The 27,636-nt window shown below is 44.3% G+C and overlaps 7 protein-coding genes and 4 non-coding genes across 11 annotated transcripts; 9 read left to right on the top strand and 2 right to left on the bottom strand.

The window, feature by feature from the left end:
- The first annotated feature begins 1,609 nt into the window (after window positions 1–1,609).
- LOC134184119 (uncharacterized) lies at window positions 1,610–3,506 on the top strand. The gene is made up of 2 exons (XM_062651736.1): window positions 1,610–1,947; window positions 2,363–3,506. Exons 1-2 carry the CDS (start codon window positions 1,646–1,648, stop codon window positions 3,231–3,233), a joined length of 1,173 nt encoding a protein of 390 aa, XP_062507720.1. The 5' UTR covers window positions 1,610–1,645; the 3' UTR covers window positions 3,234–3,506.
- A 343-nt stretch (window positions 3,507–3,849) lies between these two features.
- On the top strand, window positions 3,850–5,075 carry LOC134184589 (RCC1-like G exchanging factor-like protein). Its single transcript, XM_062652323.1, has one exon. It carries the CDS (start codon window positions 4,062–4,064, stop codon window positions 4,980–4,982), a length of 921 nt encoding a protein of 306 aa, XP_062508307.1. The 5' UTR covers window positions 3,850–4,061; the 3' UTR covers window positions 4,983–5,075.
- Window positions 5,076–5,481: 406 nt separating this feature from the next.
- LOC134185074 (N(G),N(G)-dimethylarginine dimethylaminohydrolase 1-like) lies at window positions 5,482–10,499 on the top strand. The gene is made up of 3 exons (XM_062652851.1): window positions 5,482–5,626; window positions 5,716–6,232; window positions 9,973–10,499. Exons 2-3 carry the CDS (start codon window positions 5,801–5,803, stop codon window positions 10,351–10,353), a joined length of 813 nt encoding a protein of 270 aa, XP_062508835.1. The 5' UTR covers window positions 5,482–5,626; window positions 5,716–5,800; the 3' UTR covers window positions 10,354–10,499.
- LOC134185149 (U5 spliceosomal RNA) lies at window positions 6,501–6,613 on the top strand. The gene has a single exon (XR_009970760.1). It is a non-coding gene; the product is annotated as a U5 spliceosomal RNA (small nuclear RNA).
- Window positions 7,502–7,614, top strand: LOC134185148 (U5 spliceosomal RNA). Its single transcript, XR_009970759.1, has one exon. It is a non-coding gene; the product is annotated as a U5 spliceosomal RNA (small nuclear RNA).
- LOC134185147 (U5 spliceosomal RNA) lies at window positions 8,731–8,843 on the top strand. The gene has a single exon (XR_009970758.1). It is a non-coding gene; the product is annotated as a U5 spliceosomal RNA (small nuclear RNA).
- On the top strand, window positions 9,381–9,492 carry LOC134185150 (U5 spliceosomal RNA). The gene has a single exon (XR_009970761.1). It is a non-coding gene; the product is annotated as a U5 spliceosomal RNA (small nuclear RNA).
- LOC134185073 (uncharacterized) lies at window positions 10,365–11,501 on the bottom strand. The gene has a single exon (XM_062652850.1). It carries the CDS (start codon window positions 11,476–11,478, stop codon window positions 10,507–10,509), a length of 972 nt encoding a protein of 323 aa, XP_062508834.1. The 5' UTR covers window positions 11,479–11,501; the 3' UTR covers window positions 10,365–10,506.
- LOC134185075 (large ribosomal subunit protein bL9-like) lies at window positions 11,453–18,068 on the top strand. Its single transcript, XM_062652852.1, has 7 exons — window positions 11,453–11,552; window positions 11,612–11,708; window positions 13,871–13,992; window positions 14,157–14,198; window positions 14,253–14,357; window positions 14,418–14,498; window positions 17,937–18,068. Exons 1-7 carry the CDS (start codon window positions 11,511–11,513, stop codon window positions 18,045–18,047), a joined length of 600 nt encoding a protein of 199 aa, XP_062508836.1. The 5' UTR covers window positions 11,453–11,510; the 3' UTR covers window positions 18,048–18,068.
- Window positions 18,033–23,896, bottom strand: LOC134185070 (kelch-like protein 8). The gene is made up of 5 exons (XM_062652848.1): window positions 23,288–23,896; window positions 20,758–21,295; window positions 19,665–19,769; window positions 19,453–19,608; window positions 18,033–18,470 (listed from the first exon to the last, which is right to left on the bottom strand). The coding sequence occupies exons 1-5, from the start codon at window positions 23,885–23,887 to the stop codon at window positions 18,178–18,180; spliced, it is 1,692 nt and encodes a 563-aa protein (XP_062508832.1). The 5' UTR covers window positions 23,888–23,896; the 3' UTR covers window positions 18,033–18,177.
- A 79-nt stretch (window positions 23,897–23,975) lies between these two features.
- On the top strand, window positions 23,976–25,801 carry LOC134185071 (TNF receptor-associated factor 6-like). The gene has a single exon (XM_062652849.1). It carries the CDS (start codon window positions 24,144–24,146, stop codon window positions 25,572–25,574), a length of 1,431 nt encoding a protein of 476 aa, XP_062508833.1. The 5' UTR covers window positions 23,976–24,143; the 3' UTR covers window positions 25,575–25,801.
- The last annotated feature ends 1,835 nt before the right edge of the window (window positions 25,802–27,636 follow it).

Raw genomic sequence — 27,636 nt, 5'->3', positions numbered from 1 at the left:
TGCAGTTGTTGATCGTTCAGTTGGGGGAAGTTGCTCCCTCTGTCCCCCCCAGCTCTGCTGCCACTGATAATTTACATGTAGGGTCGAGTGTCCAGCTGGTCGTCTCCCCCAGGAGGAGAAAGACAAAGACCAAGAGGTCTTTGTTCTGGGGGGGACAATAGGCTGGAAACTTGAGCTTTACATGTGCATGTAACTGGCCTCTGATTTGATAGAGACTTGGAAACTAACTTCTCTGTTGTCCTTTTTGGGGGGCAAGATTATGACTTGTCTAGAAGACAGGTCCTGTTGTACTGTGAACCTAGATTATGTTGGACACACAAGAATGTAGCAATGTCTTGCATTTAAGGAATGCTGATCAATAACAATGTCTATGTGTAATCTCACGTATCTATCTTACATGAAATTGTTGTTATAATTGACTGTTACCTGTACAGTACTGTCAAATTTGTCTATTAACTACTCATGGGGCCCAGAATGTGTACTGCTAGACAATGATATGTGAATGAGAGAAAGTGGCATGCAAGAAACAAGGAAACGTTTATCCTATGAATAGCATGGACTTATATGGTCAAATAAGTGCACATGACTGCTGGGTGCTAGCACCTCTTTGGTGGTTGTCTGAATTTCATTCGTTTGCATGTTGTTTCTATTACGTTCAAGTTATTTGCTGTGTAGTGCTAGACATGTAGGAGGATGCGTTGTCCCTCTGAGTGACTGATCTAGCATTTTGAAATGAGGGGTTCCCAGACACATGGCAATACACTGATGAAGTAAGTGTCTTACACCACACATTTAGAACATAGACACTTGCATGTAAGCAACAGAAATCATCATGCTCTTTAAACATGTTTAAACTCTAAACATGTTTAGTAGACAGCGTCTCCACTTGTCCATTTATTCCGGGCTATTAAAAGAATTATCCGGGACTTTGTTGTACCGCGCGAATTCGTTTCTTGTGCACCAGACAGTCGGAGATCGTCTTCTTGTCGTCTGAAGAACAATCGCAGACACAAGTCTCTGTCTTCGCCAAAATTGCTCTCTCCTGACACTCTGCATCAGTCTACGCACTCTCTGACATTGCCTAGTTCTGTCTCCTCCCAATAGTCTCTAAAGAAAGAGAAAGAACAGCGTGAAAGAACTAACATCCACCGTTTTGGAACGCGCGTTTATATCACGTGACTGTTACCTAAACCACTTTCGCTAAACTACGTCTGAAACATGTTTAGCAAAAGCTGTTTAGGTTTAGAGTTAAACAGGTCTAACGCTTGTGGAGACACGACTATTCTTACTAAACAAGTTTAGACTTAGTAGGCGTGTTCACACTATGGTTCACAAACCATGGCTTGGTCTGTTGTATTTGGGTAACACGAGTAGATCTATTAGCGTAAACTAACAATGGTGTACAAACCTGTGTTCACATCGCATTGGGTTTGAGTCTGGTGCGATCTATATTACGTCTGCAGGAATCTCCCCTAGAGCTTGATCTAATTAGTAGATGCCACTACATATACAGGTTTTACTGTACTCAAACCTGTTGATAGTTGCTGACGTGTTTAGAAGTTAAAGGGGAATTCCCATGACACTTTGAACACTTCTATCTTTAGTTCGGTATTGGTAGCTGCACTAACTGTCTAGTGTTGTAAGTATGACAGAGAAAAAAATCGGTGTCTTTGTTGTTGGTATGGAGGCGAGCCATATGTTGGTACCGGTGGCTGATACGTTTGAAGAGTTTGGTAAAATGACTATTGCAGATTTGAAAAGCAAAATTCATGAACGCATACCTGAAGTGGAGACAGAGAGAATGCGATTACTATTTGCAGGAAAGCAATTGGAGGAAACAAGAAATGGCGACATCATGACGCTTGCAGACTACAACTTGCAGAAAAACTCGACGATACAGCTCGTGGTGCGCTTACCAGGTGGAATTTCTTTTTCGACTCTGAAATTCTAGATAAGACTGACTTAGATTGTAATTTCGCCAGTGCTAAAACTTGTGAAATCATAGCACTACTTACATAATAGCTATAGCACTAGTCTAGAGCTAAATTGCTTTCTCTAACAAGTGTAACTCGTGAAAGTGTCTAGACAGTTTGTACTAGCTACACTCTACTTCTCAGTGTATGTAACATAATTTTATTGTTCGTGGCCCTATGTCTTACGTCGTGTTTGCAATCTGTAGATACTAGTAATGTAAACTTGGCGTGGGATGACGTAACGGATGATGTATACCTGTTTGCAAATTCCCCTAGTACGTGGAAAAAACTTCCCTTAGGTAATCAGACAAAAAATGTAAGTAGTTATATATTGGCGTGCAACACAACACAGTTGCATTATCTTGTCGTTGTCGAAGTGTGTGACCCAGCCGACTCCAGTTGACAATGAGTACTGAGCGTGTACCACGTCCTCCTTTGCCTGAGGTCGAGAAGCAATACCGGCAGTCTGATATTTCACTCAAGTTTACCGACAAAAAATGCGAAATCACTGGAGATGACGACACGCCATCTCCACGCGCTCTCATGTCGTGTGGACACGCTGTGGATCCCAATGCTTTGACTATTTGGTGCAGAAGTCTACTCGACAAAATGCGATGGGAATTTTACTGTCCTGCTATTGTAGGCGGGGGAACGAAGCAATGCAAACAGCAATGGCCGTACGAAGAGGTGAGACGTCTCGCTCTCCTGAACGAAGCTGAAACAAAGTATTTTGAAGCCAAAATGTCTGAGTACGCAGCCAAGAATTATTGTGATGTGAAAGAGTGTCCTGGATGTCGCTCGTTTGTTGAACGAGAAGATCTGTCAAACCTGAGGGTCAAGTGCATCATTTGTACGAAGAAAAACAACTCAATGTATGAATTCTGTTGGAATTGCGATGCCGAGTGGTCAGGACCGGTCACGTCGGCCGAACGATGTGGAAAACCTGGCTGTCAACATCCTGATCTAAAGAAGATACTCGATCCACCTCTAGTCCAGCTTGTAAGTGGCAAAATACAAAACGTGCCATCTCGCAGGGCTTGCCCCAATTGTGGATACGTGGTTGAACACGATACGACTGGCTGCAAGTACATGACATGTACACGGTGTCGCAAGGAGTATTGTTTTGCTTGTCTCGATATGAAAGCAGATTGTCGAAAGCAGAGCGACTGGTTTTCAGCTTGCAGCAAGAGGGTTGCTCCCGTTCAAACTCGAATTCCTGTATGGAAACGAACCGCAACTTCTCATTCCAGCACAACCTGAGCACAACAGAAACACAGTCTAGCTAGTAACTAGAATTGTTTCAGTTTGCTAACACTTGCTCGAGCTCACTAGCTCTAGACACCAGATTGTTGATGTTGATGTTGATGTTGAGTGTGTTGATGTTAGTAGGCATGGTTAGATAGCTAGATGACACTTTTAGCCTTTAACTCGGACTGTCATAATAGCAGGTGTTGCGTTGGCATTAGTTTGAGAGTGCATGGCTAACTCCTGTGTACGGACGTAAACGCGCGCGATCAGCGAAGCTGTACAGCATCGTCGAACTCTATAGCTACGTAAGTCTGGCTGGCAGCATGCAAGTTTGGAGAGCTGCCGCGTTGCTTGCTAAGTCTATATTAGCAATTTCTATCTGTAATTTATTTTCTACTTGTCTAATAATTCTAGTATCTACTTGTGTATCGAGTTCGCAAGCTAGGGTAATTACCTAGCTATAGCGAGTTAATTAAACACGTGGCACCTGCCAGGCCTCTTCTCAAAAAGCCACCGAAATATAGAAGCATGTCTAGTCCCTTCGCTCGGAGTTTGTGTTCGAGCATGCGCATTTTATACAACATGTTTAGTTTCTCTGTTCGCTTCTGTATCCAACCAGTTACTGCTGCTTACAATAGAGCATACTTTCGTACCTTCTCTAGTCTTATTACAGAATTATGGGGTTGGCGAACTGACGAGACACGGAACTGCGTGGGCGTGACCAAGCTTGAACAAACTTCGTGTGGATTTGGATTTGCGTTATCCTACACTGAGAATCGTTCAAATGCACTAATTCTGTCTGATCAGACAAATAGAGAGAGGACGCTGGATGTACCGTTCATGTCATCCTGTGAACGCATCCAATCAGTCGACTGTGGGAGATGCCATGCTCTCCTCCTCTCCAGTCAAGGCCACGTCTACTCATGTGGTCACAACCCATTTGGTCAGTGCGGATATTCGAGCTACAAAGATATAAACAAAAATATAGAGACAAGTCTGATGTCTCCTGTTGATTATATAATGGAGTCTGGCATGAAAAGAGTAGACAGTCTGAAGGAAAGGATTGTACAGGTCGCTTGTGGTCTCGATCACAGTTTGTTTCTAGACGAGAAAGGAGTCGTGTATTCGTGTGGTTGGGGAGCAGATGGTCAGACGGGCATCGGACATTACAATGATGAGACGATACCACAACAGGTAGAAGGCGATCTGCAAGGAAGGAGGGTCAAACAGATTGCCACTTCGACTGATTGTAGTTTGGCTCTTACTAGTGACGGTATCGTATGTGGGTGGGGGAATTCAGAGTATCAGCAGTTGGGACTCGACACGACCGAAATGCAAGTCGCTGTTCCGAGTGTCATCTCAGGAAAATTATTTGAAAAAGGGAGAGTCGTAATGGTTGCTGCAGGTGGATCATTTTGTTTGTTTTTAACATCTGTTGGTGCAGTGTACTCCATAGGCTACGGAGCTGGACTTGGACTTGGCGATGAGATCCAGTCAACGTCTATACCTAAAGAAATTAGATTCGATATGGTGCAGGGTCAGAGAATAGGACAGATACATGCGAGTGTGGACTACGCTGCTGCTGTTACTAATGATGGACGTCTGTACGTTTGGGGTCACAACAGACACAAACAGTTAGGTCCGTATTGTGATTACTTGAGTGACGTATGGAGACCAGCACTCGTGAAATTACCTTATAAAATAGAGACTGTTCATCTAGGCATCGACAGCATGTCTGTGACTAGACGGTTAACACAGTAGCGGTTGTATTGTGATTGTAGAGCTTACTCTAGTAGCATCTGACATCTGACATATTTACTTTATTTTTAAATACAAATACATACATTAATAATGTTGGAGGATGCCAGGTACATATTAACTACAATAGTATATAAATTTGGACCATGAGTTGATATTAACGCAAACATTTATTTCTGTAAATTGTATTAGGTTTTCACAATCTGTTAGTGTACGCGTAATAGACACTTTTTATTCATTGTAAATCATTCACTAACCAAATTATCATAAACTAAATTAGTTACACACACACACACACACACACACACACACACACACACACACACACACACACACACACACACACACACACACACGCAAGTAAAAACCGACTGTATTAGTACAATACCATTGTATCGTGTAATGATACCGCGCACTGACTGTATCGGTACCGCAGACCGTGCTCGGTATCTCAGCGCAGCCCAACAAAAGGGTTAGCGAGGCTAAGGCGTAACCCGGATCTGACGTGTAATTGAGGGTGTAAAACACTGTGATCCAACACACGCATAGTTGCAGCCTGACAACAGAGGAACCAACCCCAAACGCTTTCTCGAGAGCCGCCACGAGCTTTACTGCGAACACCAAGCCGTCCCATACTACACAACGAAGTGAGTCGATTACCTTCCACATCACACTGTGACGCAACACAGACGCGCATTGCCACTGCAACAACTGAGCTGCTGGCTTGACATTCTAGCTTGAAATCGAACATATCACGCGCTTGTCAATCTACCCATTGCTGCAGGAGAGCGAAAAGTCGTCGCATTTCTGAGCTTTTGAGAATGTCAATCGGCAGCAGGCCATTTCACTATACTAGAGCCATTGTGCGTCATATTCCTGACACACTGGCTGATAATGCACTGCGTATGAACGAGCCGGCGTCGCCTATCGACTTGGAAAGAGCTCGCCAGCAGCATGCGAATTATGTGTGTCAACTGAGGCAACTTGTGCCTGATGTGTTGGTGCTGCCTGGTGATGATAGTCAGCCTGATTGCGTGTTTGTCGAAGACCCGGTTGTTGTGTGTGGTAACGTTGCTTTGGTTTGTCGTATGGCGCCGGAGTCGAGGCGCAGTGAGGCTGCAGTGTTGAAGGCAGCGGTCGAGTCTCTCGGGTTGCTGACTGTCGAGATGACTGAGCCTGCATTGATGGATGGTGGTGATGTGCTGTTTACCGGGCGAGAGTTCTTTGTTGGGTTGAGCTCGAGAACGAATCAGGTGAAATGAGTGTGATTTCATATCCCTGTAATGTGAATGATGGGCAATGCATGAGGTAGTGTTGATTGTATTCAGATTCTCATTTGGTGACAGGTACACGTTTACGTTTGAACGGTTTAGAACGCGTTTGATGTTATAAATTTAGTGTTTTTCGTTGTCGTTATAGTTTATTGTTAGCGTTAAAACTTATAAAGCTATTTGGATAGGAGGTCCCACAATACTCATGACGTAGTGGTTGTATATAGTGTTGTGGTGACCCTCCGTATGTCACTCTGGTTCTCCTTCAGAACGCATAAATCTTTCGCCTTTTACTAAAGATTTCCGTGGGGGAGAGCGTACAAGGAGTCTACATGAATTTTTTGTAGGTCCCCTAAGGGACCGGTTTACAAATCAAAGAAAGAACGATGGGAACACAGCACAGGCATTGATTGCCTTGTGTACAATACACACAGTGCGTATGCCAGAGTGCCTACAATACACACAGTGCGTATGCCAGAGTGCCTACAAGTGTGTGTAGGTACACAGTGCGTATGCCAGAGTGCCTACAATACACACAGTGCGTATGCCAGAGTGCATACAAGTGTGTGTAGGTACACAGTGCGTATGCCAGAGTGCCTACAATACACACAGTGCGTATGCCAGAGTGCATACAAGTGTGTGTAGGTACACAGTGCGTATGCCAGAGTGCCTACAAGTGTGTGTAGGTACACAGTGCGTATGCCAGAGTGCCTACAAGTGTGTGTAGGTACACAGTGCGTATGCCAGAGTGCATACAAGTGTGTGTAGGTACACAGTGCGTATGCCAGAGTGCCTACAAGTGTGTGTAGGTACACAGTGCGTATGCCAGAGTGCCTACAAGTGTGTGTAGGTACACAGTGCGTATGCCAGAGTGCATACAAGTGTGTGTAGGTACACAGTGCGTATGCCAGAGTGCCTACAAGTGTGTGTAGGTACACAGTGCGTATGCCAGAGTGCCTACAAGTGTCTGTAGGTACACAGTGCGTATGCCAGAGTGCCTACAAGTGTCTGTAGGTACACAGTGCGTATGCCAGAGTGCCTACGTATTCATCTCCTGGTATGCTCGTGTTTTTGCTGATTTGATAGTTTGCTGCATGTCAGACCATTGTATATCAGGACTTGCTGCTTGATTCTGATAGCAACTGATTCTATTTGTGCCCTCAATGTACTTGTAAAGCTATTTGGATAGGAGGTCCCACAATACTCATGACGTAGTGGTTGTATATAGTGTTGTGGTGACCCTCCGTATGTCACTCTGGTTCTCCTTCAGAACGCATAAATCTTTCGCCTTTTACTAAAGATTTCCGTGGGGGAGAGCGTACAAGGAGTCTACATGAATTTTTTGTAGGTCCCCTAAGGGACCGGTTTACAAATCAAAGAAAGAACGATGGGAACACAGCACAGGCATTGATTGCCTTGTGTACAATACACACAGTGCGTATGCCAGAGTGCCTACAATACACACAGTGCGTATGCCAGAGTGCCTACAAGTGTGTGTAGGTACACAGTGCGTATGCCAGAGTGCCTACAATACACACAGTGCGTATGCCAGAGTGCATACAAGTGTGTGTAGGTACACAGTGCGTATGCCAGAGTGCCTACAATACACACAGTGCGTATGCCAGAGTGCATACAAGTGTGTGTAGGTACACAGTGCGTATGCCAGAGTGCCTACAAGTGTGTGTAGGTACACAGTGCGTATGCCAGAGTGCCTACAAGTGTGTGTAGGTACACAGTGCGTATGCCAGAGTGCCTACAATACACACAGTGCGTATGCCAGAGTGCATACAAGTGTGTGTAGGTACACAGTGCGTATGCCAGAGTGCCTACAATACACACAGTGCGTATGCCAGAGTGCATACAAGTGTGTGTAGGTACACAGTGCGTATGCCAGAGTGCCTACAAGTGTGTGTAGGTACACAGTGCGTATGCCAGAGTGCCTACAAGTGTGTGTAGGTACACAGTGCGTATGCCAGAGTGCATACAAGTGTGTGTAGGTACACAGTGCGTATGCCAGAGTGCCTACAAGTGTGTGTAGGTACACAGTGCGTATGCCAGAGTGCCTACAAGTGTGTGTAGGTACACAGTGCGTATGCCAGAGTGCATACAAGTGTGTGTAGGTACACAGTGCGTATGCCAGAGTGCCTACAAGTGTGTGTAGGTACACAGTGCGTATGCCAGAGTGCCTACAAGTGTCTGTAGGTACACAGTGCGTATGCCAGAGTGCCTACAAGTGTCTGTAGGTACACAGTGCGTATGCCAGAGTGCCTACGTATTCATCTCCTGGTATGCTCGTGTTTTTGCTGATTTGATAGTTTGCTGCATGTCAGACCATTGTATATCAGGACTTGCTGCTTGATTCTGATAGCAACTGATTCTATTTGTGCCCTCAATGTACTTGTAAAGCTATTTGGATAGGAGGTCCCACAATACTCATGACGTAGTGGTTGTATATAGTGTTGTGGTGACCCTCCGTATGTCACTCTGGTTCTCCTTCAGAACGCATAAATCTTTCGCCTTTTACTAAAGATTTCCGTGGAGGAGAGCGTACAAGGAGTCTACATGAATTTTTTGTAGGTCCCCTAAGGGACCGGTTTACAAATCAAAGAAAGAACGATGGGAACACAGCACAGGCATTGATTGCCTTGTGTACAATACACACAGTGCGTATGCCAGAGTGCCTACAAGTGTGTGTAGGTACACAGTGCGTATGCCAGAGTGCCTACAAGTGTGTGTAGGTACACAGTGCGTATGCCAGAGTGCCTACAATACACACAGTGCGTATGCCAGAGTGCATACAAGTGTGTGTAGGTACACAGTGCGTATGCCAGAGTGCCTACAAGTGTGTGTAGGTACACAGTGCGTATGCCAGAGTGCCTACAAGTGTGTGTAGGTACACAGTGCGTATGCCAGAGTGCCTACGTATTCATCTCCTGGTATGCCCGTGTTTTTGCTGATTTGATAGTTTGCTGCATGTCAGACCATTGTATATCAGGACTTGCTGCTTGATTCTGATAGCAACTGATTCTATTTGTGCCCTCAATGTACTTGTAAAGCTATTTGGATAGGAGGTCCCACAATACTCATGACGTAGTGGTTGTATATAGTGTTGTGGTGACCCTCCGTATGTCACTCTGGTTCTCCTTCAGAACGCATAAATCTTTCGCCTTTTACTAAAGATTTCCGTGGAGGAGAGCGTACAAGGAGTCTACATGAATTTTTGTAGGTCCCCTAAGGGACCGGTTTACAAATCAAAGAAAGAACGATGGGAACACAGCACAGGCATTGATTGCCTTGTGTACAACACACACAGCGCGTATGCCAGAGTGCCTACAAGTGTGTGTAGGTACACAGTGCGTATGCCAGAGTGCCTACAAGTGTGTGTAGGTACACAGTGCGTATGCCAGAGTGCCTACAGTTGTGTGTATTCATCTCCTGGTATGCCCGTGTTTTTGCTGATTTGATAGTTTGCTGCATGTCAGACCATTGTATATCAGGACTTGCTGCTTGATTCTGATAGCAACTGATTCTATTTGTGCCCTCAATGTACTTGATGCTATTTGTCTTGGAGATAGACTGAAACCAAATTTAGGAAATCCACATTTTAGTAACATACTATTAGTTTATCTGCTACACTTAAAAAAATTAATGACGTAATGTGTTGCGCATGCGCAAACCTTGCACTTATGCATTGTATGTAATTAATCCAGTTTGTGTTACAGGATGGTGTCGAATTCCTTGCTTCCGTCTTTTCACAATACAAAGCAACAAGCATCAGAGTTTTGGACTCCTTACATTTGAAGTCTCTAGCCACCATGGCAGGCGATGATGTCATCGCAATCGCAGACAATCCAGCCGGCAGACAGACATGGAAGGACATCAGTCACCTTGCAGCATTTCAGTACACGCCACTCTGGATTCCAGACTTTGGCGCGGCCAACGTCGTATACATAAATGGCTGCATCTTGCATCGTAGCAGTCGAGAATTCCCCGCCAGCGCACAGGTCTTCAAATCACTAAACTGTCCAACACGAGAGGTAGAGAACTCGGAGTTGTCAAAGGTTGACGGTGCACTCACATGCTGTAGTGTCCTAATTAACTAACCACACAATGTTTGTGTTACACGTTAACATTTATTGTTATCAATGCAACATGTAAATCCACAGCTCAGTAAACGCACAACAGAATGTCAGTCGATGCATCGAAAAATAGCACAATCTATTAGTATTAGTACTGTATGATATGACAATCAGTCATCAATCGTCGTCCTTTACTGCGGCTGCGTCTTCCTTGCTAACATAATGCCATTTGTCTACGATAATGGACTCAATCGGACCGGGTGGGCCGTGCGGATCGGCGCCGGCAATCACACTCTCCGCGTCCTCCTTCGTGATCATAAACGGACTGCCTTGTATTGTCGTGTTTGCTAGAGACACGCCTTTCCCTTCGACTTTCCCCATGATCAGCTCCTGCCAAGACTCCCTCGTCATCCGTATGACATCGTCGGCGAACGCCTTGTCCTTCGCTTGTCCTCCAAACGCAAACTTGTTCGCAAGACTACCCGCTGGTATTTTATATATCTTGAACCACTCGTGGATTGCTGTCAATAATCCGGGCATTTTCTTCTCAACATCCGGGATATCATTAATATTCCCAGATTCAGGATCACTGATATCAATAGCAATGATCTTCCAATCGGTTTCACCCTCGTCGATGAGCGCCATCAGACCGAGCGTCTTCACTTGCCGTACCTCGCCACGTCTAGCCACCCGAGACCCGATATCCAACACATCCAGTGGGTCGTTGTCACCCAGGCAACCGGTCCTCGCGTCGCGATGATTCGGATCCTCCCACGTCTGTGGCAGAGCGCCATAGTTGAAGATATACCCGTGATGAGGGAAACAATTGTGGACGAAACGCAGTTTTCCTTTCTTGTAGTCCTGCTTGATCGGGTTGAGCTTGTCCGTCTTGTTTATCTCCATTTTGGCGTTGGACCACCTCGGCACCTCGACCACCATGTTGAGTACGGTCTGTTCAGCGTTGGCGTAGAGCGGGATGTCGTGGAATGGTGAAAGGGGGGCCCCCTTCGAGTCTCGGTAGTAAATGCGGTAGTTCGACGTGTACTCGGAGCCTTTCTCTACTGCTACGTATGACATCGTTCTCGTCCTCTTGGCCAGCCTTGAAAGTGACGAGACTTTTCGAAGGTGACGGACGCACGTGGATAACATACGGGTAGGCAGCGGTGTTAGCTATAGCCCGGATGAGTTGCTGCTGGTTTAGGAGATTTCTGTGGTGCTCGCAGGTTGTGGAGCGCTCGGAGTGTTTCTCGTTGTCTCATCTGTCTAGTGTGTTTTATTTTAGGTTCGTTCTTTGGCTACGCGGCAGGAATCTCGGCCGTGGAAGCAAAAGCCGAACAGAGACGTGAAGATATCGGTCATACTGGCGGAAGATGTCGTCGGTAAAGAGCAAATTGCATGGCACCTATTGCGAATGTTTCGCGTGTGCACTGTACGTGTACAGCAGCCCCAAACAAAGCGCACCTAGCCTTGCACCTCTAAACCTTGCTGCTGCTGTGTACATGTGTACAGACAGTATGTATATGTAAAACAAGTATAAATACATTTTGAGAAAGTGATGGGTATGTAGGGATGGGTATGTAGGGATGGGTATGTAGGGATGGGTATGTAGGGATGGGTATGTAGGGGCGTGTTTCTTTATTCTCCACCGACTAATCCGGTTGAGGTGGTGGACCTCCAACGGATTAGCCAGAGGTATTTCGGTGGAGGCAGATTAGTGTGGAATAAAGAAACGTGCCGGTGGAGGTGAGCATGCGCATTCGGATAATATTGCGAAATGGATCGTTCTTGCCCTACGTGCTTGGCTATTGTTGCATTTGCGGCTTCCCTGTTCACTGACTTATTGGACAACACCGAGATGTTGCTTTTGCTTCTAACTGGTATCCGCCATTATGTGTAGCAGTGAGCATGCGCAGTGATCTACCTCCACCGGACCTCCACCAGCTCCACCGGTGGAGGCTAAAGAAACGCGCCCTAGGGATGGGTATGTAGGGATGGGTATGTACTTAGTCATGCTCATCTCTTACATCACAATCCAGTACTGTGAGTGTCACACATGACTGCTGCGTTTTGGATTGAAACTGCCGCAAGCAATTAATTTAGGTAAAAAGATTGTGATGTAGGAGATGAGCATGACTGAGTACATACCCATCCCTACATACCCATCATTTTCTCAAAATGTTTTTATACTTGTCTCATTCATTTTTTAGCTCCAATCTGTGTTGCTACTGTGAGTACACGTGTGTGCATGGTTGAAGATGGAAATGACGCATGCAGCTTGGGATTCAATACTTTGATCATGACTGATGCACTGTACCGGTGTACGTTACTAGCAGCTGACGGATGTACATACTAACATTGATTTATTCTAATTAATTGTTTTATTTAACTAATATATTTTATTCATTAATTATTATATTTTAATTAATATTTTTATTAATTGCATCAATAAACAACTCTCACGCATCTTGCAGGGAAGCCTACACAATCACATGCAGGGAGACAGGAGACAGCACCCCATTAAGCTTAGCCGTACATGTTAAACTACACGCAACTATAATTATAAGTACACTGTGGAAGTGGCAGCAATCTTCCAAAACCATAGTTTCCACCAGCTAATAATAGGTTATTACATGGAGCTACATGTAAAGGTCATGCACACGTGTGACCGGAACAACATGGCGTTGTGGAAGCCGTACATACAACTGCATAGCAGCAGTTGACTGATACTGGGTGGACATTTTACAGTTCTGGCTGTTGGGTCAGTGCAATTCCTCGGACAAGAACGAATCGTTTGGCATGACTCTTGTTGTTGTAGCTGCTTCGAGTGAGGCACTAGCCTGGCTGACAAAAATGAATGTGAAAGAATAAATTGTGTTTTTACTTGCAGATGTATGGTTTCTGGGACGTCTAGTGTCAGCGCTAGTAGTATGGTTACCATTCGGACCGTTTACAGTCGAGCGTTAGGTGGCTCTGAGATTTTTTACTGAGTTATAAGAAATCTGGCTAGGATCGATGCGTTTAGATACTTTTGTATGGGTGGCCATTTTAGATTCTTTGCATCCCTACTCTTTGATATGTATATGTATTTGTACATTTGAATGTAATACTGTTATACAATGATTTGCACAGTTTGGTGGCCGTACATGTTATTGCCATTCCGTTACTGCATTCACCGTTTTGATCAGTTAGATAGACACATACACACATACATAGATACATTTATGAATACATGCATGCATACATACTACTGCAATAAATTTGTATTGTCACGTTTTGTGGTGTTTGAATGTGTGTGTGTGTGTGTGTGTGTGTGTGTGTGTGTGTGTGTGTGTGTGTGTCTGTGTGTGTGTCTGTGTGGTGTGTGTGTGTGTGTGTGTGTGTGTGTGTGTGTGTGTGTGTATGTGTGTGTGTGTGTCTGTGTCTGTGTCTGTGTCTGTGTGTGTGTGTGTCTGTGTGTGTGTGTGTGTGTGTGTGTGTGTGTGTGTGTGTGTGTGTGTGTGTGTGTGTGTGTGTGTTGTATGTGTACATTGTTTGGTTTTAGGATTGGGTAGGAGAGGAGAGGAGATGGAGGTGAAACGTGGCTTTGCGAGAAACTATTTGATTCCCGGCAAGAAGGCTGTGTATTACACAGAGCATAACAAGAAATTGTTTGAAGAAGAGAAGGTACGTTGTGATGGACACACACACACACACACACACACACACACACACACACACACACACACACACCACACACACACACACACACACACACACACACACACACACACAATGTTTGCATGCAATTAAAACACGTGTCAACCGATTGAATAATTGGTTGTTTACAGATTGTCGATGGAAGCCAAGTACTTGACTCAGTCACTCAAAAGGTTACCATCAAGTCACTCTATTTGTATCTCTACTACAACGGTTTGTCTAATCAGCTTGTAGACTACATTTCAAAGTCGGTAGTGAAGATTGAGCGTAGGGATGATCCAAGAGGTTGGGCTTTGTTTCGTCAGCACATCTCAATGGCATGCAGAAAACAGGTAAAACACATTATGTCTTTTGATACAAACATGGTTAGAATGTATCTATAATATGTTTAGCTACGGTTGCACGTTCCATTGGATAAGGTACGACTAGAAAAGCCGTTGTCATCGTTTGGTATTCACGAGGTCATGATTAAGGTGATTATAGCTACTACTAGTTGTAGTGTGTGTGTGTGTGTGTGTGTGTGTGTGTGTGTGTGTGTGTGTGTGTGTGTGTGTGTGTGTGTCACTGTGTGTGTGTGTGTGTGTGTCACTGTGTGTGTGTGTGTGTGTGTGTGTGTCACTGTGTGTGTGTGTGTGTGTGTGTGTGTGTGTGTGTGTGTGTGTGTGTGTGTGTGTGTGTGTGTGTGTGTGTGTCACTGTGTGTGTAATGGTAGGTTTCAATCGTTCTCTTTCTACTCTCATTGTTATTGGGGTTTTATTGACGAGGCATTATACCGTATTTCTTCTAATACAAACGCATCCTTCGAATAATGTCCCACCTTCTAATGTACACACAGTCCGGGACTCGTTTCAATTAATAGACTCACCCTCTAATAAACACATATGCTGCTGTTGGTAACTCACTAACTCCATAACATTTACTCTCAGTATGTACCTATGTGTGTGTTTTTGAGTCATTATGTTCATTGGTATATGAGGTCTGAAAGTATAAAAGCCCATCCTTCAATAATTTTTCACAAAGCCCAGTCTATAGATCATTCTAAACAATACAAGTGGCGGGCTTGTATTAGAAGAAATACGGTAAGAGGATTTGGTAATGAGAGTTGGATGTGATGGTTCAAATCCAGCCTCATACCAGACCCTTTCATGCTGTCATGCCCAGTTTTCATACGACATGACAACACCAGAGAGGCAATGTCATGTCATATGGGAACCAGGCACGACAGTGCAGATGGGTCTGATGCAAGACTACCCTACTGCTCCTAATGTTTTTTGAGACTAAAGTTAGGTTTACAATATGAAGACTCCGAGTAGGTGTCAAAATGCTGACGTTGACGCTGTACCATTTACAATATCGTTTGATGAGCGTCAGCGACGAGCCACTACGTGCATGCTCATCGTAATCGTATACAAAAATCTGTGATTTGGTTTTCATTTCCTGAGTTTCTCCCTCACCAAGTTGTCGCAGAGACGCTTTCACATTATTTGGCAGCCTGCTGCTGAGAGCCCGGTTTTTGATACGTTTTTCCAAGTGTTTTTCTTGCGCCTCTCATCTCTAAGCTACCATGACTTGATCTGCCGCAAGCAGCCGTACCTACACGTATACACTTTTGGTAGTCTTCTCTTGCATAGTTTACTTTCGGTTATTTCACTTCCGGATTTGATCTCTGATTTGTTGACAAAAGGCACATGCTTCCGGTAGATGCTAGAGCACTTCCGGTTTGGACACCAGAGTTGAACTTGAATCAACTCTAACGTCGGTGACGCTGAGGACGCTTGTGACGTGACGTGCGAGTGTTCTTCGCCAGCGTCCTCGAGCGTCGCCAGCGTCATATTGTAAACCTAGCTTAATTGTTTTGGAGACTCTAAAAATGTTAGAATTTTTACGAATCCTAATTTTTCAAAGTGTTGCGGTGCAATAGTAGTCATTTTTTGATTTAATATTTTCATTTATTTTTTCAAACTGATTCAATTCTCTAAACATTTTAATTGGCATCTTGAGATGCGCAAATCCATCTTGACTATCTTTGGCCATTTTGACTATCTTTCACACACACGTGCAAAACCTAAAAACCAGACAACCAACAATTTTCAAGACCAAAATACTATTTTTCTGTTATTCCATTATTTCTCGAAGGCAAATTTTTTGAAAAGATTATTACTTGAAAAACGTTAGAAGCAGTAGGGTATGTGAACGATGTTGTGTTGTATGTTACTAGTTGTAGCTAGCCTCGTCCCCAGACTTTCGTGCTAGTCTTGTCCGGTGCCTGTATAACAATTTCAGAGTGTGGTATCATCCCGCCTACTTCCTGCCATCTCTCCTTACTAACTGCTATAAGTGGACCACTAAGTGTCACCCCAACGTCATCAAGTGTCCCCTAACTTCAAAATCAAATTAGCCGTTAAAACTAATCCAATAAATGTACCACATGGGATGCTATGACCATTGTTTGGTGTTTGTGGCATATCCAGCACTTGCAGACAACTGAAGCATGTTGAAAAGGTAAGTCTATGGAGTGTTGGTGATGGGTATTGTGTACACCGGACGCGGCTGGCATGCCCAAGAGCTTGCCAACTGAGATCGTGCACTGCATAAATTGCACTGGGTGGATACAGATGGGTCCCACACTAGTTTATTGGATTAGTTTTAACGCTAATTTGATCCAACAGTTGATGACATTGGGGGTGACAGTTGATCATGATGAGGTTGGGAGTGACAGTTGATGACGTTGGGGTGACAGTTGATGACCTTGGAGGTCACACTTAGTGGTCCACTTATAGCAGCTAGTAAGGAGAGATGGCAGGAAGTAGGTACAATGATACCAGACTCTCTTGCGCCTGGAATTGTCATACAGGCACTGGACAAGACTAGTGCGAGATAGTCTGGGGACGAGGCTAGTTGTAGCATGGTTGGCAGGTCAAATATGGCATTTTATTGACTCGAAGTGGGAGAGGTGGGGGTTGATATCTCTGAGATAATTGACCGAGTTGCAGGTGAGGTCTATTATTGTGGTGGTGGTGGTGAGCCTCAGACACCGAGGTGGCAATAATGTCACATTGACCATAACAACCATGCTATATATTAAAGTATTTTATATTATTGGATAAGACGTGCATGGCCAATTCAAATTGTTCATCATTTGTGGGGACAGCTACAGCTGCAATTTCTGCCCTACTTCATAAACACTACGGTTGGACGCCGCACAACCAATGCGGCTATAGCCACTCAGGTTTTCAAGATGTAGACTTTGGTCTGCGTCACAAAAACTGCCACTTCCGGTCTTGGTCCTAGGTAATTAAATAAGTAATATATTTTTTCATGTACAATCATGGCCAGAATTCTAGTCAAAGTTTGAAGGCCATATCCCATCATACCGACGTTCGGTTCAGTAGCAATTGGGTATTGAATGCATGGAAACCAAGGCTAGTTATCCAGGCAGTTTTGCATGGTAACAGTTATCCTTAAAGGCAGTAGAAGAGGGCATTACGTAGGCCACGCCCATGTAACGCGCACTAGGCCTTAGGTTTAAATGGTGCTCCTACAGCATTGAACACATCAACACTCTTGAATTGAGAGAGGCAATTGTGTGCGAGTTCTCTGGCCAAGGAGGGAAATATGCCTGTGCTCATCTCGTACTCTGTGAACGTGTAGCCAGAAAGTCCCCGATGTTTCCACTTACCAATCGAGCCACAGGCATCACACAATCTATTTGTCACGTGACTATCACGTGGTACCACCTCATGGCCAACTAGGTCCCACACTTTGAATGTTTCTTGTTTGTGTGTGTGTCCTACGATACCGTGCTTACAAAATGCTTTACCATTGGCTTTACAATACGTTTAATCACAGTGAGAAATTCCAACTGCCAAATTTTGAACGAATTGAGATGTTCACGTTTTGCCCATGTGCAGGTCGGCAACAACATCGACACTCCGATCCGAGTCGAAGTCACACCTCAAGGGTCACGTCCGGCTGCCTCTCAATCAGCAACACAACACACAACAGCAGACAAGGCAGCATAATACTTAACGATATATTCAAACATAATTTGGAAAATCTGTCAACATTGTAACAATGGCTTTCACTCAAATTAAGATCTCTGTCAAACTAATTTATTTATGTCCATATAAATCACTCTAAAACGATCGTTGTCTACGAGTTTTCCAGCACTGCCACTCCGGCTGCCGCTCTACATATTTCCATGTTTGTAATGAGTTCCCACTGATTCGCTCTTGGGTCGTAGCGTTCGACTGTTTTCAGGTATGCTGGACCGTTGATGCCTCCTAATGCTACGAGGTCGTGTCCGATGGTGGCGACGCATACTCCGTCGCGTGCGGAATTCATAGGAGCCATTAGCTCCCAACGTCCGACGTTTGGGTCGTAGGATTCGACGGAACTGAGACGGACAGTGCCGTTATTGCCTCCGGCTACGTACAGTCTCCCAGCTGTAATGGAATGAGGTTGAATACCAATGCTTGTGAATGCATGCACACTCACAGTGACACACAAACACACACACACACACACACACACACACACACACACACACACACACAGTGACACACACACACACACACACACACACACACACACACACACACACACAGTAACACACACACACACACACACACACACACACACACACACACACACACACACACACACACACACACACACACACACACACCATAAACCATAAACCAGCCCATCTCAAAAAATTATGGTATAAACAGTGAAAAAAGCAAATCTCTACTCAGTTATCTACTACCAGTTTGTAAATTGGTAATATATTGTACAGTGTCCTGAATTGTTTAGTTGTCCACACAGCAAGAGATGTCAAACTGCTGCTTCTTGCTAACCCAACAGTAGAGATCGCCCGCACGCACCATAGACCATCGTTCTACTTCTTTCCAAGCTGGAGACCAACTTCTTTCATCCATGCCGCGACGCCATTTTCACTGCTGGACTACGTGCACGTGGCCTCCGTGTCCATGGGTGATAACCGGAAATAGATGTAAAGTCACGAGAATGAGTTCTTCGATGTTGCAAGCAATCGAAGCACTTTACAACGTGGGAGTAGCGCGACGGGTGTTCTTTGCAAAGAAACATGTTGTGGTAGGCTTGCTCCCAATGCTGGGTGTGGCACTCCTGTCGATCTGAGATGGTTATCTTGATGTTGGCATTTGAAGATATCGCAGAAGCCAGATGGTAAGCCGGAGAGGGTCAAATCTTCCAGAGCCGACACGCTCAGGAGGCTGCCATGCTACATCCGGGAACACACACACACACACACACACACACACACACACACACACACACACACACACACACACACACACACACACACAGTGACACACACACACACACACACACACACACACACACACACACACACACACACACACACACTACAGGTAATATGCTTACACAACACTGCCGTCCCAATTCCTGCCCGCGGCTCATTTAGAGGCGGCAGTAATGTCCATCGGTTCAAATGAGGATCATAACACTCTGCCACACAAAGGAATGCCGATCCGTCATTACCACCCACAACAAACAGCTTGTCATTAAGCACAGAAACACCTAGAGAGAGAATCTTGTCAACATGGGAAAGTATAATTTTTTTTAGTTTTGTTTACCAGGGAAGCTACGCCTTGTTGTCATTGGTGCAATATAACTCCACACGTTTACCTCGATGTCGTACCTCTCGACTGTATTGAGACAAGTTCGACCATCATATCCACCTGTCATCACAAATAGCATGGACGTTACACAGTGACATGTAGAATTGATGGACAAGGAGGTTGAGAGTAAGGGCTTTGATTTCATGGCTTTGTAGACAGACAAGTAGAAATGAACAGTCGGACGAACAGAGACAGACAGACAGACAGACAGACAGATAAGCAAACAAGCAGATAGACAGACATGCTTTGACAGACGCAAACAGACAGATAGACAAACACATCGACATACAGACAGACAAACAGGCAGAGACAAACAAACAGACAGACAAGTAAACAAGCAGGTAGACAGACACAAACAGACAGATAGACAGGCAGACAGATAGACAGGCAGACAGACAGACAGACAAACAACAAACAGACCGACAGGCTTTGACAGACACAAGCAGACAGATAGACAAACACATAGATAAGCAGACAGACAGACAGACAAGCAAACAAGCAGTTAGACAAACAGACAGACAGACAGACAGACAGACAGATGAGCAAACAAGCAGATAGACAGACATTCTTTGATAGACACAAACAGACAGATAGACAAACAAGTAAACAAGCAGTTAGACAGACAGGCTTAGACAGACACAAACAGACAGATAGACGGGCAGACAGACAGGCAGACAGACAACAAACAGACAGACAGACAGACAGACAACGAACACACAGACAGGCTTTGACAGACACAAGCAGACAGACATACAAACACATAGACAAAAAACAGACAGACAGACAAGCAAACAAGCAAACAAGCGGTTAGACAGACAGACTTTGACAGACACAAACAGACAGATAACATAGACAAGCAGACAGACAAGCAAACAAGCAGCTAGACAGACAGGCTTTGACAGGCATAAACAGACAGATAGACAAACACATACTGTAGACATACAGATGGACAAACGATTGGACTACAGATAAACTAACAGAGAGACAGAGAGACAGACGTGTACAAATTTGATCACAACAAGTCACCAACTCAACACAACAAACCCACCCGATGCATACATGGCTCCTCCCAACACACCAACTCCGACACCCGACCGACTCGTGTTCATAGGCGCAACGAATGCCCAACTAGAATTCCCAGGATCGTAACACTCCACACTACTCAACCTCATCGATCCATCCGACCCTCCAACGGCATACAACCGTTCCTTCAATACGCCAACACCGAGCTGCTGACGACGAACAATCATGTCCGGCTCACGACTCCAACTATTCGATCTGTTATTGTAACATTCTACACTACGAGTGATGCTTTCCGACGATTCCTTCCCGCCGACTGCAAACAATTTCCCGACGCACGATTTCCTGGGATATGCCTGTGGTGGGACATCTTTCAACTGGCGCAAACCTTTCACGAGATGATATCGTTTAGCTTCGTCTACGATGTCTCGACATTCCATCTTGCTTCGTATCAGCTCCTCGCAATCGACGTGTTCGATGAGGAAATCGGTCGGCAAGACGGGAAGGCGAATGTGACGAAGCAATTCGGGGAGGTTGGCTGCACGATGCTTGGGATCGTGTTTTACCTAGAATCAAGACAAAATTAGGAAAGACACACCAATGAGACCATATGTTCTATATACAGTAGGTAGATACACACTAATTAATTTACAAATATGATTATTGATATTAATATAATTATTTCATAAATTAATTAATATCATTGAATTAATTAATTTAAATTTTAATACAAAAAATGTACCATAAATGTATAGATAATTACATACAATGTACATTTTTAAATTTTATGTGGAAATAGTTGTGGGCGGATCCTGTGTCTCTATGTCAGATTTTGAGGCTAATCTAGTGTTGATCGTTCATGCATTCGATTGTGTGCCAATCGTGGACTAATTTGTTCTAAAAGATTATGAAAATGTGACTGAGTGTTTGTCTTGTGTTTGTCATCGTTTTTGATGCAGTGGGTTTTAATACTGTTACTAGTCTGACAGTCAGGTGTGTGTGTGTGTGTGTGTGTGTGGTGGGTGTGTGTGTGGTGTGTGTGTGTGTGGTGTGTGTGTGGTGTGTGTGTGTGTGGTGTGTGTGTGTGTGTGTGTGTGTGTGTGTGTGTGTGTGTGTGTGTGTGGTGTGTGTGTGTGCACATGCCCGAGGCAATAAATTATAGAAAACTTTTCGCTTTATACCTGACTAAGCACTACTCAACAGCAATTTACAACTAATGGATCTCTAACTAACTTACACTTGATGTAGTGAGTGTCAGTCAGAGAATAAACAGATCTATTTATGCAGCTGAATACAGTCAGACCTCATTACTCCCACACCCAATTATCCCACACCCTCACTTTCTGACCAATTGGTACACCTGAAACCAATTTGCATGGTCACTTAGTATTTGTTACCACTAATCCAACAGTTGGGTTAGTCAGGCCAGAAACCAGTGGGACAAATGTGGTTGGAATAATGAGGTCTGACTGTAGCCACAAGTAAGTTACTCAGACTCACAACAGTAACACAATCATAGTGACAAGTTACTACCACACATAGGTAATTGTTTCACACATTTCAGCACCAACTTCTCACAAATATTGGGAGCCATTAATTTTTGTGATATAACATAATGTGGTATACTAAATTCAGGCTGCTTGACATGTCAAGGTTGGCCCTTTAGTCTGTGAGCACACAGCCTGGTTCTATTTCCTTCATATTTTAAGTATCAACAGCCAAAGGATTTTCACGGAAATGCTCTTAGGCTTTGAGCTTGTCAACAAGAAGTAAGTGTTTCTGTAATAGCACACCACACCACCTTCCCACACCTGCTAACCTCCTTCCACATGCTCTTATTCCAGCTTGGCCCTTCCAATCAGGCAAAAACACACACATTGGGCTATTTGGCAGGAAGCGTGCCCAAGTCGCCATAGCGACCAATAACAACCAATCACATCCAACAACATTACACAACCACGATGCACAGTAACAGCAACAGAGGATGAGATAGAATAACCTCGACAGGAAACAGGGGGAATGAAGCCAACCCAAGCACAACAACCCGAGGACAAAAATAATGTGCCTGTCTCTGACTCCACAATGGCTGCTCTGACTAATCCTCAAATAGTGTTTGTAGCAGTTGCCCTACTTCGTCCTAATCATCCTACAATACCTGCCCACTAAGCGGCCTACTTATTACATTACACTATGTTACAGTGTCCTACACTACAATACACAACATTACAGTATACTAAAGTACACTACAATACACCACATTACAGTATACTACAGTACACTACAATACACCACATTACAGTATACTACAGTACACTACAATACACCACATTACAGTATACTACAGTACACTACAATACACCACATTACAGTATACTACAGTACACTACAATACACCACATTACAGTATACTACAGTACAGTACACCACATTACAGTACACTACAGCACAGTACACCACAATACACCACATTACAGTATATACCACAACTACATTAGATCACATTAGATCACCTAACCACATCACTCAGCCAACAATCAGAGTCAACAAATCTTCCCTACCCAGCGTATCACGGCTAGATAGACTTCTTTCTCGTTCGTAACGTTTAGTTCATCGCTCGATATGAGCGAGATAAGGTGCTCGCACGGATGCGAGAGGAACTCGTCGCCACAATAGACATCAACGAATCTCTCGCGCGCAAACACATCAACCGCTTCAGTCAATTGCGTGCAGCCATTCGCCTCTGCGAAATTTCTTATGCCTAAGCAGTTGGCCGGCTCTAAATGTTCTTTTAAAAATTCGCAACATATTTCTTGTACTGATTCTAGTTGTATGAGTGAGGCTGCGGCGAGAAGGTCTTGGACGTTGTCGACTGTGACGTCCAGATGTCCCGTATATATGAACTCCACGATTCGGTCTAGGACGTCGGGGTCGATGTCTTTCATCGTGACGACGTCTTGCGTGGCTTCTGCCATGTTGGTGGTGAACATGGCGCGGAAATAGGGACTGCTGGCGGCAAGGACGGCGCGGTGTGTGGAGATTTCCATCGTGCCGACCTTGAGGATGACGTCGCAGAGTCGGCCGTCCTTTCGGAATTCGTTGATAAGATGGAGAAGCTTGGCGCTGTGTTTGTAGCGATTGATCTCGAACGCCCTTGCCATCGCACTACATCCGGGAGGTTTGAGTTACTTTAAAGCCCGTATGGTTATGTAACTGCAATGTTTACGGAAGTACGCTGAGCGGCTCGGTTTGTCTTGCTTGTTACAGCTTGGTTATACCGCACGTTTGCAGTACGCTAGTCGTGCTACGATTATTGAGATCAAACTGGTGTATGGACTAGGTCTGGGTGTTGCATCAATCTGTTGTGTCAGTGTAATCTTCTAACATTTTTTGTACGCACGTGTTCTTGTGCGCAACATGGCGGCTGAGGAGAGAGGCTTCGATGCTGTGTTTGCTGAAACTGTCGCTGATAGATTTTTGTGCCCCATTTGCTTTCTAGTTTTACGAGAACCGAAACTCACAGATTGTGGCCATCACTTTTGTGCAAATTGTTTTGCAGACTTGCCAAGCGCACCCGTAGAAGTACCTGCACTAGGCGACGAGTCGTATATCTCTTGCCCTTCGTGTAGGGCGCGGTTGACGAAATCAGAGATTTTTTCCAACAATGCGCTGAAACGAGAGATACTGGATTTGATGATCAAATGTGATCGACATGAGAAAGGTTGTGAATGGGTTGGGGAGTTGAGATACAGAGAGACTCATGAGAAGAAATGTGAATATGTTGAAGAAACGTGTGAAAACAAGTGTGGAATAATGGTGATACGAAAGGAAATGAAAAATCACAAGGCAAGACTGTGTGGAAGGAGAGTCATTAGTTGTGGTTATTGCAGTGCCAGAATGGAAAGGATGGATCTTGCAGCTCATCACCTGACATGTCTTCTGTATCCTGTTGGCTGCGTCTACTCTTGTGGGCAAACGTTGGCAAGGGGTCAGATGGAAGATCACACTGGCAGGCAAGGAAATTGTCCAAACAGTATTCTTAGTTGTGATTTTAGAGATAATGGGTGTCAGTTTGAAGGAAAACGTCATGAACTGTTAAGGCACATTGATAGTAACACAGCTAACCATCTTGGTCTGATTGCGATGGAACTAAGAACAACCAAATTAAAGTTGGAGAAAACTGAACAGAAGTTGGAGAAAACTGAACAGAAGTTGGAGAAAACTGAACAGAAGTTGGAGAAAACTGAACAGAAGTTGGAGGATTCTGAACAGACTTTAAAGAAAACTGAACAGAAATTGGCAGGCACAGAAGGTAGACTGTCAGAGGTGGAATCACAGTTGTGTGAAGAATTGATCAGAAGGAAATATTCTCTTCCACCTGTTTTAACTGCTAGCAAGTTTGTGCACAAATGGAGAATAGAGAACTGGTCTGAGAAAGTCATACAAGCAAAATTAGAGAAACCAGGTGAAAATTCGATTGAGAGCAGTCCATTCTATGTATACCCTGGGTATCATCTGTATCTTGAAGTCTATCCAGTTGATGTTATTGATGCCAATACTTTTGAGAACTATGTTGGTGTTTATCTGTTTCCAAGTTTTGGAGAGTTTGATGAGAGGCTTGTTTGGCCTTTTCCATTTTCATTTGATCTTGCAATTATTGATCAACAACTAGCAGGAGTGAACGTTGTTCACCGGTGTTCACCTCCCTACAAGAATGCATTGAATCTTGGAACCGAAATGACGGGAAGGGGTAAGCCAAGGTTTGTCTCTCACAAACGTTTAGAGTCTCATCACTACATTAAGGACGACTCTATTGTTTGTGAACTGACTATTCATATGAAGAATTAGCTTGAACTGCCACTCCACAAAACTAAAAAAAAGCAACAGTTATAGATTTCATTGGTAGTTGTCATTGTTATTGTGATTATGTTAATTAAGGGCAGCTAGTTTTTGTTTTTGTAAAAGTGAGTTGCAACAATCAATTTCATACATGTATTCTTTGCTACTAGTACATTGCTGCACGAAATTGTATGAAACATAACTTTACTTATTAATGGATTTTACAGTTTTGTAACTCCTACCGTTTGCAGTGGATATGGCAAAGATAATGTACAACTAAATATGTGTAATAGGGCTTGTGCTCTATTTCATCAAATGGTTATGTTTATAGACGTCTCTGTGACATTTTCTGACTTCTATCATAAAAAATGCAAGCAATTTAGTCTCGCGTAGCCAGACCATACCGCCGCGTCATGACGTACGTAATTTTCTTTTTTTTGTATGTGTCACGTGTCACAAGCGACTATTTTTGTGTTACTCAAATTATCATAACGTTTGGGAAAAAGGGGAGGTACTTACATTGACTGAACCGAAATGACTGAATGCCGGTGCCGCTCACGTATATATTCTACTGACTACTCTAGTATATTAGAAGTAGTTGTTGTACAGTTGTGTTAAAGTTAGTGGTGCGAGTTATACGCCTATATCTTTGTCTATTGCGTGTCTTCCGCTGTGCGTGTGTACCGACTCTAGCCTTCCTTCAAACGACCCGTAACATTGGGGGCTCAGGAGGGAAAGGAAGAGAAGCATAGAAATAACGGGAAACGCTGGTATTCAGTGGAAGAAGAGACGTGATAGAAAGATAATCGATGGAGCGTTTGGTGGAACTCGGTGGAAGAATGGGACTGCAAGGTGAGGAGTTACAGACCTTTGTGGTTGAGCAGCAGTCGATTGAACGAGAAGACAGACATAAAGAAATGGAATTGAGAGTGTTGGAGTTGGAAAACGAAGAAGCAACACACAGGCGCGAGTTAGAAATGAAAAAGATCGAGTTGGATGCCGCTGCCGTAGGCACACGAGCGGTTGAGCCAGAGCCCGGAAGCAAAGGGCGTACAGGCAAGTTTCCTAAATTACCTGCGTTTCAAGATGGTATCGACGAAATTGACAGTTATTTACAGCGCTTCGAGAGGTTTGCGACAAGTAATTCCTGGCCGAAGTCTGAATGGGCGACAGCACTTATTAGCGCATTGCTAACGGGGAAGGCCCTCGACGTTTATTCTAGGATGCCGGATGAAACCGCCGTAAATTATGATTTACTGAAAGAAGCCTTACTTAAATGATATGATTTGACGACTGACGGATATCGCGACAAGTTTCGCAAGAGTCGTCCACAGCTATATGAAAATCCTGAACGGTTCGTTACACGACTTAAATCATATTTAGATAAATGGATCTTACTGTCCCACACAGATGAGTCGGCGATTGGAATCAAGGAGTTATTTATAAGAGAACAATTCATTAACGCCTGTCCCAAGGACTTGGCGATCCACCTTCGAGAAAGAGAGTTGCCAAATTTGGAAGAGTTGACGCAGGCTGCAGGAAGATATCTGGTAGCACATAATCGAAAATTCCACTCCGCATCAACGTCATGCCTAATCTCCGCGCCGTCAGGAGCTGTCGATCATGACGACATCCAATCTCGTGAAGAGGTTCAGAAAGCTGCTATTCAATGCTTCCTGTGCAAGAGGTTTGGACATCGAGCGTCAGAATGTAAGTCCAGAATTCAGACACAATGTTACATATGTGGTAAATTGGTTCACGAGGCTAAGAGGTGCTGGCTTGTGAGACGTGAGACGTGAGACGGACGGAAATACCAAGATCACATACAAAGCTGCAGCAGGCGAGGATAAGTCTAAAGATGAACACGGTTTGCAACGTGGTGGGAGAACAAGCGATTCTAGAGACGTCAGTGCTGGATGTTTGTGGTCTTCAACAGTTTTCGATCACAGCGTAACACGTCTTATCACAAGACCGTAAGACCGCCGACGCTTGAGCCAAGAGGAAAGCAGCGCGTAAGTATTAACACACCAATTGTGAGAACAGCCGTGTCTGAGAGTATGCCCATTGCCAA

The sequence above is a fragment of the Corticium candelabrum genome, chromosome 9 (genome assembly GCF_963422355.1).
Source record: "Corticium candelabrum chromosome 9, ooCorCand1.1, whole genome shotgun sequence".
NCBI lineage: Eukaryota > Metazoa > Porifera > Homoscleromorpha > Homosclerophorida > Plakinidae > Corticium > Corticium candelabrum.
Note: the sequence above shows the minus strand (reverse complement) of the source record. Positions and strands in the feature narration are given on the sequence as shown.